The sequence below is a fragment of the Protopterus annectens genome, chromosome 7.part0 (genome assembly GCF_019279795.1).
Source record: "Protopterus annectens isolate FY-2018-M chromosome 7.part0, PAN1.0, whole genome shotgun sequence".
Classification (NCBI taxonomy): Eukaryota; Metazoa; Chordata; order Ceratodontiformes; family Protopteridae; genus Protopterus; species Protopterus annectens.
The window spans coordinates 1,584,283,283-1,584,297,898 of NC_056739.1; the positions used below are offsets into that span (position 1 = coordinate 1,584,283,283).

The 14,616-nt window shown below is 36.7% G+C and overlaps 1 protein-coding gene across 9 annotated transcripts in view; it reads right to left on the reverse strand.

The window, feature by feature from the left end:
• WNK2 (WNK lysine deficient protein kinase 2) overlaps positions 1-14,616 on the reverse strand; it is a 2,812,908-nt gene that overhangs the window by 849,183 nt on the left and 1,949,109 nt on the right. For all 9 annotated transcript variants that reach the window (XM_044078134.1, XM_044078133.1, XM_044078139.1 and 6 more), the window contains 2 exons: positions 13,056-13,104; positions 12,706-12,822 (listed from right to left, as the gene is read on the reverse strand). In XM_044078134.1, coding sequence (XP_043934069.1) covers positions 12,706-12,822; positions 13,056-13,104 — 166 coding nt within the window. The remainder of the gene's footprint in view (positions 1-12,705; positions 12,823-13,055; positions 13,105-14,616) is intronic.

The following is a 14,616-nucleotide window of genomic DNA, read 5'->3' on the forward strand; positions in this document are numbered from 1 at the left end:
AATTCCAGCTAGGCTTATAAATGCCTTTGGGCAGATAGCCTAGTACCTACCTATGAACCTAAGACACCAGCAAAGGCAGATAAACTTAGATGATATGCAGATACATATAAAGGAAGAGGAACCTGGAAAATAAAACAAAAGGAATAGAAACACAATAAAAAAAGAAGAAATAGATACATTTTGGAGAAATATTTATGAAGACCTTTTGGAACATAAAGATGCTGAATGGATAGAAAAATTAAAAGAAACAGTAAGGAGTTCAAATGTAGAGGATACTAAGTTGGATGAAATAACAGCCAGAGACATTGAAACAAAATTAAGCAAAACTCCTAACTGGAAAACTCTGCTTGAAGATTTAGCCCAGAGTAAGAATTACTTAGATGTGCATCCTGACAAAGCACTAATCTGGTTAGTAACAGGAAAAATGATACTACTTCTTAAAAGCTAACCTACAAGCCATCCTAAAGACTACAGACCAATAACTTTCCTTCCAACAATGTACAAACTATACGCTGGAATTGATGCAGACAGATTTTACAGTCATTTAAAAAAAACTCAATTGTGGCAATAGGACAAAAGGGTAATAAAAATCATATGGATCATGTATTGCTAAATAAAGCCATAACAGAGAATTGTCAAAAGGGTAAGAATTTAACTATGGAATGGATAAATTATAAAAAAAGCATTTGACAGCAACCCACATTAATGGATAAAGTGTTTAGAGATGTATAAGATACAGCCTATACTGACTACATTACAGTAACCGTGAAACAGTGTCAAATCACTTTGCAGCTAAGCCATGACAAAGGGCAAATTATTATCCCAGGGATAAAAATTCAAAGGAGGATATTTCAGCGTGACTCTCTGTGACCGCTTTTTTTTTTGTCTTGCCCTAAACCCATTAAGCTGTCTACTCATTAGATTAGGCCATGGGCATGGTTACAATTTGACTCCGAGAACACAACCAAGTTTAAAGACTTCTTATCTATCTTACAAAGGCAACTTAAAACTGTATAGTTCATCACATGAGGAGTTGAAAGTACAGCTGCAACTGGTTAAAAAATTCTCAGATGATATAGGAATGTCATTTGGTCTTCACAAATGTGCAAAAGCAATGTTTAAAGCTGTAGCACCAAAAAAATATTCATCTGGGACAGAAATGTGATACAAAGCAACTTGAGCAGATGACACTGTATAAATATTTGGGAAATTATAAAGGATTTACTATAAAATATGAACAAACATGAATAAAACTCAGTAAGGAATATTTTAGAAGTTTAAAACTAATATTGAAAACAATCCTGACATCTAGGAACAAAGTCCAAGCTATAAACAAGTTGCTGTTCCTGTTCTAACTTACAGTTTTGTGTCGACTGATTAGGACCAAATGGTAATGGATTACATGGGCAGTAAAAAATGTTTCACAATTACAACTGATGTATAAAAATCAGTGTATACCAAGATTATATAATCCTTGTTCTGAAGGAGGTATGAGCCAATGATTACGTGTATATATCTGTAGTTGTGGGACTGCATCCATATCTGCTGACCTCACCAAATCCAAACAGTGTCATAAATTTAAAATATGAGGAGTTGCCATCTAAGATGACGTCCTTCCTTAATTTAGCAGAAGCAAATTGATGTTAGGTGGGAATGAAAATAGGATCTATATTACGACACCAAAATGGCTAAACACCGAATGCCATTTCAGCGACAAAAAGAACGAACTACAAGTTAAGCAAACTGCCAGATCACCAATTTTTTTTCCTAGGGAAAAGAACCACTTGCCCATTGCCATGAAATTTCCCTTTTCCCTACTGTAGTGCAAACTCGGAGTTGGTATATTTAGCCCTCCACTTTGTAATGTTTGAGCTGGTGTGTTGTGTCTGGTTGGCCTACCGATTTTTTTTCCCTAGGAAAATAAATAGGTGATATGGTCATTCACTTAACTTGTAGTTTGCTTATTATGTGTCGCTGAAATGGCATTCAGTGTTTAGCCATTTCGGTGTCGTAATATAGACCCTTAAAATAAGACCTGGAGTAGACATAATCAGATACCAATGGAATGTGCCAAAAAACAAATGTAAGAATATGAGGAGGATCAAATGAAAAGTAAAGAAATGTGGAACAGGCATAAATATTGTGGCAAGTACAAAGATCTCCTTGATCAACCTCATGTCAATCAGAATTTGGTGCAGGAATAAAGACAGATGAATTCAACCAAAAGATGAAAGGTTAATAATGGCTGCCAAGACAGTATACTATGCACACATTAGTTTGCAAAATCCACTGAACATGTGGGAGAAACAGACAAATGTAAAACAGAACTGGAAACAGTCACACATCTTAGATCTGTAGATAGGATGAGATAGTTTTTCTGTCTGATGGGGTCAATTTTCAAAGTTTAGCAACATATGCAAAGCACAGATGGTCATCACTTTGAATTTTAGATTTTTGAACGAGTACTAGGTGTTGGGTTTGAGTATAGTTTTCAGTGCATGTTCTCCAGTTAATTAATTTGGTGGTGGAGTATCTCTCTGGGATGTACAGAATGTTGTGGGCAGTATTAATATAAGAAAAGGCTACTAGATTAGATAGCTGTAGCCAGTTACATTAGTGATGTGCCACACAGTGCTTCGTTTGGTTAATGTAAAACCAAAGAACAACACTCCTTCCTCAGCTGAACAACCTTACAGTCCAAACAAATAATCCAACAAGAAATAAGACCAAAACGCTCAACATCCACAAGTTTAATAAACGCAAAGCTTTCGAGTAACAAACTCTTTTTCAATGCATAAAATTTCATAGTATTGGCCAATTGGGAAGAGCAGATTATTTACAATCATGATGGTAATTTTCTTAATGCTAATTTGCAGTTTTATAAACGTTTTGTGGATGACGTTTTTTTACTTTGGAAGAATGATATACATTCTCAAGAAGTGTTTGTTAATTATCTGGAGAATAGCACTGACTTTCTGAAATATGAAGTTCACTCTTCCTTAGATTCCATCCACTTTTTAGATGTGGAATTGGTTCCATCTAATGGTTGTTACCAGACCAAAATATATAAAAAGGATGTACAGGCTACCAGATATGTACACTATGACAGCATGCACCCTAGACATATGTATAGAGGGGTAGTTAAAAGTCAGTTTTTGAGGGCAAGTCGCCTGAATACTGAACAAAGTCTTTTTCTTGAAGAACTAGACAGTATGGCCAGTGACTTTATGAGTAGGGGTTATACTGATAATCTAATTAAAAATGTTAAAGACTCTGTGATTGATAAAAGATCACATTTAACTGGCTCCTCTTTGCAGACATCTACAGATGGTCAGGGGGTGAAAGCACTTTGTCCAATTAAGAAGTATAATCTGGGATACTGTTTGAAATATAACTATACTAGTACGGTTAAGAATATATTGGGAAAAAATTGGCCCATCTTATGTTCAAACCCTGAAGTGGATAATGTAGTGGGTCTAAAACTAACTTTATTTATAAAAAAGAGCCAAATTTGAAACCGACACTCTGTTATAACGATATTAAGAGAACTGATAAATCTAAAGCTAAATTTAGTAGATATGGAACTATACCATGCCACAATTGCATTTTTTGTAATAGTATTAATGTGGATACAACCTTTCTACATCCGATTACTAAGAAAGATTTTAACATTAAAGCTTCAGGAACATGTTATACTTCTAATTTAGTTTATATTGCTGATTGCACATAATGTGATAGTTTTTATATTGGCAAAACTAATATGAAGCTGAAAGAAAGGAAAGGAGCCCATTTATCTGAAATACGCAGGTGCATTGATGCAAATGCACTTTATAAGCATATTTCAGAAAAAGGATATATGCATAAGTTTAAATTTAGAATACTACAAAATGTTTTTGTGAATGAAAGGGGAGGTAGTTTTATTAATGCCACTGAAACTGCTGCGTATAAGTGGATAAATTATTTTAGGTCTTATGTACCACCAGGTTTAAATTCTGCCAAAGCCCGTTTTAAAATCTAGACGGGAATGTCTTTAAATCTTTATTTGCCTTAAATGATTTTAAATAGCTCTTATGATGTCATTATGTAATTGATGTTTTTATTGGCTGGTCTTTTATATAAAAGCTTTTCAGCTTTACTGAAATTGTATACATTAAAAAATAGTTTGTTACTCAAAAGCTTTGCGTTTTATTAAACTTGTGGATGTTGAACGTTTTGGTCTTATTTCTCATTTGGTTAATGTAGTTATTTTCAAATTTTACAATTTTATTATAAGATTACTGCAGTTTAGGTAGCTGAGAGGACTGTAGGTTAACGACAAACAATGAAACATGCAGTAGACAAGGGAATAGGCAGGTCTGAATTATAGTCATGTTTATATTCTGCTAGGAATGGTTTCATACTATAGAGAACTCCTAGTTTAAGGTTAGTTTATTGAGCTTTTTGAACTGCATATTGAATGTGCTAATCAAATTTTAATCTATCGTCTATTATTATCCCCAGTAGTTCCATGTTTTGTACTAACTCAGTCTGATTATTATACACTGGTAATATTAAGTCCTGATGATTTAGACTGGAAGTTGTTTCTTTTAAATGGGCACATAGTAAAATACTGCACACCTATTTACATCAATACTGTACCTCTAGAAACTAACATTAACCATTAATTTGTGTCTGAAACCATCCCTATGGAATTGCGATAACACTGAACTTTTAACTAACAGAATTACAGATTCTGCATTTTGCTATTACTAAATTTATCGAATGTAATTTTATCAGTGCTAGTTGCTCAACAGGCAGAGCCTGCATATAACCAAATGGGGCCCTAGGTGGTACAATGGACAGCGCCCCCCCATCTGCATCCCCGCCACCACCACACTCCCCCCTGGCCCCACCAAACCAATATGCCATTATTTGACTGCCTCGTCCCACTTACCATAAAGCACTGTTCAAACTAGTCTTTTACAGTGACAACGAAGATTTGATTTTTACAATTACTTTGTTCAAATAAATAACTGCTTACCATCTACAAACCACAAAGGGCTGCTGTGATCAGTCTCTATTCCATTAGTGTAGCTAGAACTTGGAATAAAGTTGCTATATCAGTCAGGTATATCCCACCTTCATCTTTTCAAACAATTATTAAAATATTTCCTCTCTGCCTCTCAGGACTCAGTTCTCCTAACTCCCTTCATCACTATTCTTATCTCTCCCTTTAAATCACTAAATCACATAACCTGCTTATCCCCTTCTAATACCTCATTTACTGTACTCCTTAACCTAATAACTACTTCTAATTACCACAACCAGATTACTATTCTAGCACTACTTCACTAATTCTGTATTAACACTCAAACTTACTTATCTCCTCTACCTTACTCTCTTGTATCTCTTAAAATTCCTCCCACCTATCTTATACACCACCCTTCTATCTGTAAAGTCTCAGTACAGTGCTTGTAAATAAGTGTTTGTGAATAACAGTACAAATTTTATTATACTGATTATTATGCTATGTATTCAGTTAAACCACATTATAAAATTTGTTAATGTAAATATTGATTGCATGAAGCATGATATCTTGGAGATTCTCTCTCCAGGCCTCCACTGAAAAAGGGCACCTATGCCTTGTCAGACTTTCTGGGAAACTAATATAAATAAATAAATAACACAAGATGAATTGATATAAAGTTTCTGAAGTAAAAGAAGTCTAGAACTAATTATTATTATTTATTAAGTGTAACTCACTGTCATCTTCAAAAGTCATCAGCCAGTCACCATCCATAGCTCTTAACAAATCAGGGACAAATTCAGAAATAATTAGGGACAATCAGGGACACTTTTAAAATATTAATACTACTAATGTGAGACACTGACAGGAAAAGAACAAGTGAATTAAAATACATTTTCTGAAGTAAAAAATCTAAAACGAATTATTGTCATCATTCATTAAGTGTAATTCACCACTTTCTCCGAAACTCATCAGTTTTAGGAGGGAATACAAGGGACAGCCTTTATCCTCTGTGCTGAGCTTACTGCCATAATTTATTATTAAAAAAGCAATTCTATAAATTAACTCACTATATACATCTCAGTTCCTTAGCTGGACAGAGTCTAAAATAGTGGGGGACAATTGCCCAAAAACAGGAATAGATTTTAAATATTGATGTTTTAAACTTGGAAAGTTGCTAGAACAGGATTTGTGTTAGCATGCATTTTCTGAAAGATATGAAGTCTGAAACTCAAATGTATATCATTATTTAGTGCCGACTTCATTTCTCAGTTTTTTTTTTAACCAGTAAAAGAATAAAACACAAATTTCATGAGGACCAGCAAACAGACCAAATATATGATATATATGATATAAATGAGATTTGAAATAAATATATAATACCGGGAACTACCGCCCCATTAGCCTGACGAGCCTGGTCTGCAAGGCCATGGAACGTATCATCATGGAACTCATAAACAAAGACATTGGAGATCTCCAAACTCTGGGCCCCACACAGTTCGGGTTTGTAAAAGGCAGATCATGTCTCCTAAACCTGACAGACTTCTTTGAAGCAGTCACCAAAGCCATAAATGAGGGTAAGGTAGTTCACACAGCCTATCTAGATCTCGCCAAGGTGTTCAACACCATCCCCCACTCTGGAATTATAAACTTACTAAACTAGGTATAAATCCCCATGTCACAAGATGGGTTGCCAACTGGCTTACTGACAGAACCCACACTGTGAAAGTAGCAGACTCCAAATCAGACTTCAGACCAGTGACAAGTGGAGTACCTGGGTCCTCTACTGTTTGGTAACTACTTCTCTGAAGTACAGGCTAACACAGAAGGTCTTTGGCTAACTAAATTTGCAGATGACTGCAAACTAGGAGCCATAATTGAAACTCCTAACGATGTCGACAACCTACAAAAGGGCCTCACTGAGACAGATGCCTGGTGTCAAAGCCATGGTCTCAAGCTCAATGCCAAAAAGTGCACTGTCATCCCCTTTGGTAAAAACTCTGTACCCATTAACTACCACATAGGCGGTAGTCTACTTAACACCGAAAGTGTGATAAGAGGCCTTAGGACACAGGTGGACAGTTGTCTCTCCTTTGATAATCACATAGCCACAGAGGTCAGAAAATCCTTCTATGTGGCACACCTCATCACAAAAGGTTTCTCATCCAGAAAAAAAGAGGTCATTGTTCCCCTCTACTCTTCACTCAATAGACCCATTATAGAGTACAATGCCCCTTTTGTTATGTACCTCACAAGACATCTACAACAACTGGAAAGGCCGCAGAAATACCTCACAAAGAGGATTACTGGCCTCAAACAGATGCCCTACATAGACAGTCTCAAAAAACTCCAGCTTTACTCTGTCGCATATCGCCTACTCAGAGGCGATCTCTGCCTAACATACAAAGCTATGTCAAACCCAGAGCTGTTGGACATGCTCCACTAAGAAATTCCAATCCCTCCGAGCTATACACTCTAGGGACCTAAACCTTGTCACCACAATAAACAGAACCTGCTGGAGGGATAGATTTCTGTCCCAGAGACTTCACATACTCTGGAACAGACTACTTATCTATGTCAAACAAAGCTCCTCATTAGCACTCTTCAAGAAAAATCTTGATGACTGGATGGGTAATAAGAAATTCACTCCGGGGATCACTTCTGTGGTTCTGCTTGACAGGGGCACAGGAAAATAATTTTCTTGGGTGGCGAAAGCCAGGGTACCTTTTTGGCTAGGCTTGTATAGGCCCTAGGGCCAATAGCCTAGTACCTACCTATGAACCTATGAGGCAAAATTCTGGACATTCTGTGAAATTGGGAGAGAGGTATGATGCAGTATAGTAACAGACTACCAGTACTCCCCCCCCCCCACACACACACTGCACAAAGCATTTGCCACCCCACTCCACTCCTATTGTTGCCCTTATTATTAGGTGTTTTTTTCCATAACAACAGCAAAAAAAAAAAAAGGCAGCAGCAGGAAACAATTGACTTCTTGGAGGGAGAGGAGCAGGAGTGATTTACTTATCAAGCACTAGCAGTCATCCATTCCATTCCTCTTTGCCTGTTGGACATGGACAGCCAAGCCAAGTTCGGTCAATAGCAGCACTGCAGTAATATTAAGTAACAGCAAGTCAGTACAGTAATGTTACAGTCTGACAGCCTGGCCCTTGATTACAAGTTGCAAGTAGTTGGCCTTGTCTCACTCTTCTTTGTGCAATGCTGTTTGCTGGCACAGCCACTGAAGTTGCTTGCTTTCTTTTTTCTTTTTAAAGCAGGGCAGTAGCAATAAGTAGTACAGCAGATTACAGGCAATTTTAAGCCTGCTGCACTCAGCCAACTGAACAGTTGCCAATTGGGTTGGGGGTAGGATAGACCAAACAGGTGGTAGGGACAAAGAAGCCCTTGACTGATGGCCATGGGACAAGAACAGTTGCAGGAGGTGGGAGATACAAGTTTTAATCACTAAGCCTGCTGCTGACAAAAATTTAGAGGCACCAGTGTCTGAAAGAAAGAAACATACTTCCATTCTCATACCAGAATAGAAGGAGCCAACAAGACATCACTTGCTTAAGAGGATGCATGCTACAAGAACTGGTAAAGCTGGGTGGGTTGGCATCATCGGATCAGAATACATTGAACACAACAGAACAAAATGTGGTAGGATTTTTTTTTGCTAATTTTTACATTAGCATCATCGGGCCCTAGACAACTGCCTATGCCTCCTAGTGCTGGATTTGGCTCTGTCAACAGGTAGCACCTTCATTTTTAATGCTTGAAGATCAGATTTATTTTTCTGACAATTAGCACACAGGATTAACACTATGATCTGTTAGTGAGATACTTCCTGTGGTACATCCCTGGATTCCTTAAACTTCCTGTGGTACATCACTTGATTCCTTCAACCTTCATTTGCCTACAGTGCATCTTTGCATTGGGGCAATTGGGGCTTTGAGCTAGATACCTATCTTAGTGGTCTGCTGCACTGCATATCTAATAACCACCTTTGAACATATGTGACGTAGGGGGAAAATGCAAGGTTTGTTGGACTCAGGCAGCATAAAAAACATACTTTAGTTAGACCACAATGTGTGTTTAAGCATAAAAATTAATAGGATACAGAATGCTGGAGTAGTGTGTGTGTTTGTGCGCAGGAAGAACTCAATAACACAGGTAAAAATACAACCCCCTTTAGGAAAAGTGTTATACCTATTAGTTTCAGTGCCTAACTTGATAACTGGCCAAATTTTTCTCCATTTCTGATCTAGCCACAACTAACAGTCTGCCAAAGAAGCAGTTAATAAAAAAAAATGGAAATCAAAACCTAAACGAGAAGAAAAATCAGAGTTAAAGGCTTAAGCAGTTTGCTACAGTTTAAAAATAAAATGCAATGTAGCACTCCTCCATGTGGGGTACAAACTGTGTGGCAAGCAGCTTGCTACAGTTTAAAAGAAATACATTTCTTTGCTTAATAAAATGTAAGGAAGGACAGTTGGGGGCAGGGAGCAGAAACAGGACTTGACTGGCTCCTGTATTTCAGGACATCCAGGTACCAGATTAGCAGCCTTTTTTTGTTTTTGTTTTTTTGCTCTTCATCTGAAGGGCTGGGGCAGGAGGGTGGGGCATTTCACATATCTGGCCACCTGGTTGGTGTGCCAGTAGAAACAGCAGACTTTATTTATTTTGCTGTTCACTTGAACAGCTGAGGGGCACGTGTAGTGGGTATTGTCTCCACGAAGCCAACTGACATCCTGCAGTTTGCAGAATTCTTTTTTGTGTGTTCTTTACTTGAAGAACTGAGATGGGGTAGGGTGGGGAGCTACTTCGTGGTACTGAGACTGGTACAGGGCACCGGCTGAGCCAGCTATTCTTCTAGTTCCAAATATTGGAAATGAGATAAAAGGAACTAGAGATGGAATCTTTGGAGCAAATTACCTAGAAATAAATAGAATCTACAGGAGTAATACATGCAGAATGATGTTCAAGAGGAGGAGTGAGGTTTAAGGGAAGAAAGGAATTGAGCAATAAATGGAATGTTGGAGAGAATGATAACTAAAAGCAAAACATATGTCTTCTGCATAAAAATGTTTCTATGGCTTGCTTTTTTTCCATTAATGTATATGCACTTATGTCACTATCTATAATGAGATTTAATAAAGACATTAAAAAGGTGTGTGTGTGTGCACTTATGTCACTATCTATAATGAGATTTAATAAAGACATTAAAAAGGTGTGTGTGTGTGTGTGTGTTATCAGAAGTGCATAGCTCCAAGGAAGGAAAAAGGTAAAGAACTACAAGATACAAAGGGATCCAAGATTCCGGTTGTAAGCAGAAGAGTGGGTAAGTCTGATAACTGAGACTTACCAAAAAATTGCAATAACTGAAGTGATAGAAGTCATTGTGGAGACTGACAAGGACATTGTCAGTTACAAAAAGACTCCAGTGGCTAAAGCAGTCATGATGAACCTTTTACGTTTGGAGTCTCAAAAGCAACTGGCACAAAATAATTCAGTGCACGTCATATGAGCAATGAATGCAAAAGTAGTGTCTTTGGTAACTTGGGTGTTGGTGATTGCTGACGTGCCACCCAAAACGTTGTGGTGTGTGTCACCTATGACACGTGTCATAGGTTTGCCATCACTGGGCTAAAGTAATAAAACAGTAATAAAAGAATATAGTGCTTGGACTAATACAGAAGAACCCACACTTAAGAATACATTAAGGGATGTGGATGTAGAAAATCAGGAAAAGATGGGTGAATCTCTTACTGAAGAAAGGGAGAGTTGAACAGTGTGAGCGTTTCACAGTTATATCAAAGCAGACATCCAATAACAGACGGAACTCGTATTCTAAGGGTAAAGCAAGTAAAATGACTAGTGGAAAGAAAGGGAAGCTACAAGTAACCATGGTGGAAGAAAATTATTTTCATAAGTAGCATTTTACAGACAATGAGCTACATGGTGGGGTGTACCTGTATTTATGGAAGAGCCCATACTATGTACTTCTCATCAGAATACAGATGAAAATGATACTGACTTGGCTGACTTCTAGAAAAGCTATCTAAATTTCAAGACTTTTCAGTGTTATACCTAGCAGTTCCACTGCCTAACTAGATAACTGGCAAATACCTAATAAAAAACTTTCCAAGTCTGTCAGAGAAGCAATTACTAAAAAATGGAAATCAAAATGTAAATGAACTAACTGAGATAATGAACAGTAGCATAACTAGGGTACACAAAGTGTGTGTGTGTGTGTGTGTGTGTGTGTTTGGGGGGAGGTGATAGTGGGTCCTGATCATTCTTTAATGCATAGCAGCATTTAGAATAATAAGCATAGCTGGAGAGCATTCAGAAAGAGCAAATATAGAGTCAAAGGAACTGAACAACCTCATTCTATACCTAAATGACCTGGTCTGCAGAGTAACCAAAGATAAAGAACAGTTACTGAACCAGTTATTTAGTTTCAAATCCTTAAAATACTTGTAATGAAGTTTGCACAAAGACACATTTTGAGTGGTCATTTAGTAGGGGATAAAACAGAAACTAGGATTTGGGCTAGATTTTACAAAACTGCTGTCAAGAAAGGCATATAAAATATTTTGTGCATCTTGTCTAGAATGTTAAAGGACAATACCCAAGCCAGTGTTTGAGAGCTCTTCGATAACTTTACCCATCATGAATGTCCTATTATCAACATACGCTGTATAACTACTTATAAAAATAAAGTAAAGGCAACCAAAACATAATCTGATTATGCAGCAACATTTTCTGAGAGTACTCCTATGAGGAATTAGTGCAATGTCCATAGCAATGTTTTTAAATTTATTCTTTCTGAACAGGTTAGCCCCAATAGGCTGGTGGCCTCTTTTCTGGGGATACCAGAGTTGGTACTTATATAAATTAGGGGAAATTTGGCCAGAGTAGCAGGGAAATTCCACAACTTTTTTAAATATTGTCATCTTATACACCTGCCTGAGCTATCACCAAATCAGGGTAGTTTTAAGTGTTTTTTTGGTTTTACAGATACGTATGTTCCTATGAATAGCCAGCTACTGGGGGGTATCCAACAGACTATCTACACTTGTTATCCCTCACTTCTACAAGGGAAATTACCAGCAAGTAGCTTCATCCACTAATCTTGAAGTAGGGAAAGAGGTGGTCTTCACAGTCTCCACCGGAGAAATCATACATCCAATGTGCCTTTTGAGCAACCAAAACTCTCCATCCTTGGAGCTTGGCATACTCTCATAGCCTCACACATGACACAATGGTCTGCCCAGAAGCAGGCATGTGCATATAGCTGAGATGAGAGGCTGCTGGAGAAGAAATCCAAGGAATTAAACTATTGTAAAGGACTCTTGATAGCATACATCTTAGGTTGTAACTGGAAACTTAATTTTCCTTTCATATTGGACATAGTCTCTGCATATGTTTCTTTCAGTTTCTTTTTCTGGGGAATAGTTTACCACTTAACTTGACAATGTCAGTGTCCATACAATATCCATAAATGTCCATTTTCTACTATGTTGCATTGTCTACATGTCTACAATGTCCATAGAGTTTACATCTGAACAAATCAGAGAATATGCTGTTATATTTTACTTCATACAAATAAAAAATATACAATTTAAACTGCAAAACTGAAAACACTAAATAAGTTAATAAAAATTAGTGCATCAACACTTGGTAAACTTGCTTACCTTCTGCATTTGCTGGTTGTGATATGTCTGGAGCAGCTTTAGTTACATCCGATTCCTCTGCAGCTGGATGCTCAACAACGGGACATATAATAAACCATCTTTTCCCCGTATGAAGCACTGTTGAATGGGCAATAAAAACAAAAATGACCTAAAGATGGCATGCGATGTTTCAGATGGCTTTAAAAACCTATTCTAATCAAAATGTGGAACCCCAGAACTAATTTCAATATTCAATACAATGTTGTTCTAACATTCAAAATCATAATTCAATAGCGCAATACAAAGAAACAGTTAATGATTTTCAGTGCAAACCCTCTGCTTTAACTCATGGCAATGTTTTAAAAACTTACCATTTTGTTGGTAGGTTGGTGTATTTGCTCCTGACTTTTGAGTGGTGTCCTAATGAAATAAAAAAAAATATCTGCATTTAGTTTTCACATATATTGCAAATTATTGTCCTCACTTGTGTGACAAAGGCTACAACAGTGGCATGCCCAGAAAAGTCTTAAATTTAAAGTTATGTGCATTTTATGTTTTAAACTATTGCTTGCATCCTCACTACTAGTACTGCCATACTCCATTAAATCACTGATTTGTCTTGTGAATTTTATTTTTAGGTTAAATGCCAGTATACAACCCAATAACAGAACAGATAAAAAGTAAAAAATGCACCAAGATAACACACAGCAAAACGTTTAATCACAGCAAAGTACAAAGTGGTAAGCGCTTTCACAACCGAAGTTGCTTCATCAGACACCACAGTAAAAAATGCACAGGTTTAAATAGAGATTCTAAAATGCCAATTAATCAATAAAATCACACAATGATTAAGTAGCAGTGAAAAACAATTAAGCCTCATGCTCAAACTAAAAAAAGCATTGCTTAAAAACATTGTACAAAAAGGAATCAAATACTATACATGAGAAAGCCCATAAAAAACTTAAAAAATCATTATAAAACATGGAAAAATACTAGGCAGGAAAAAGTTAAATAGAATACTTGGAAACTAAAAGCTAGTTAAATACAGACTAATTTTGAAAGAACTTAGCTAATCTTAATGCCTGAGATGTCTAGCCGTTAAAAAAGGGACCAAGGAAGTAGTAGCATTCAAACCAGGATACATTTCAGCATTAAGTTGCAAAATCCTTTTCTGTTCATGTCCCTCTGTGATATTTTCAATGTCACCACCTCTAGGGTTTCTATAAATATGTTGTAATACAAAGAACTTAAAGGAATGAGAATGGCCATTGGACATAACATGATTGGCTAGAGCATTTGATGGTTTATTATTACTAATATCTCTTAGGTGGTCTAAAATACGATCTTTAAGCATTCTATTTGTTTTTCCTACATAAAAAGCAGGACATTGTACACAAAAACAGAAATATACCACATCTGTAGATCTGCAATCAGTGTATTGATTAGTGTACAAAGAAAATTTCCTAGTAGGATGTACATATTTATTTTTATTATATATATAAATTGACAAGCACTGCAATTCCTGCATGGAAAAGTACCATGCCGATTGGATCTAATAATAGTTCTAGATAATTCACCATGACATAGATGTTGTTTAAGGGATTTATTATTTCTAAAACTAAAAATAGGAGACTGTCCAACCTTGTCTACCAATCCAGGCACTTCTTGTAGTAGATACTAATGCTTTTTGACTATATCTAAGTATTGATTGATGTTACTGGAAAACTGAAACACCACTCTAAAATCATTACTAGTTCTGTTAATATATCTTGTACTGTCAACAGCATCACCAGCATTAAAATAGGGTTTACATCTAGTACTTCTCAGCTTCCAGGCATTAGAGATAGTCTGTTCAATGTCTGCAAGTGAGTATCCCCTATGTAAATATTCTGTTTTTAAATTAGATAGGGCAACTACTGCATCTTCATCTCT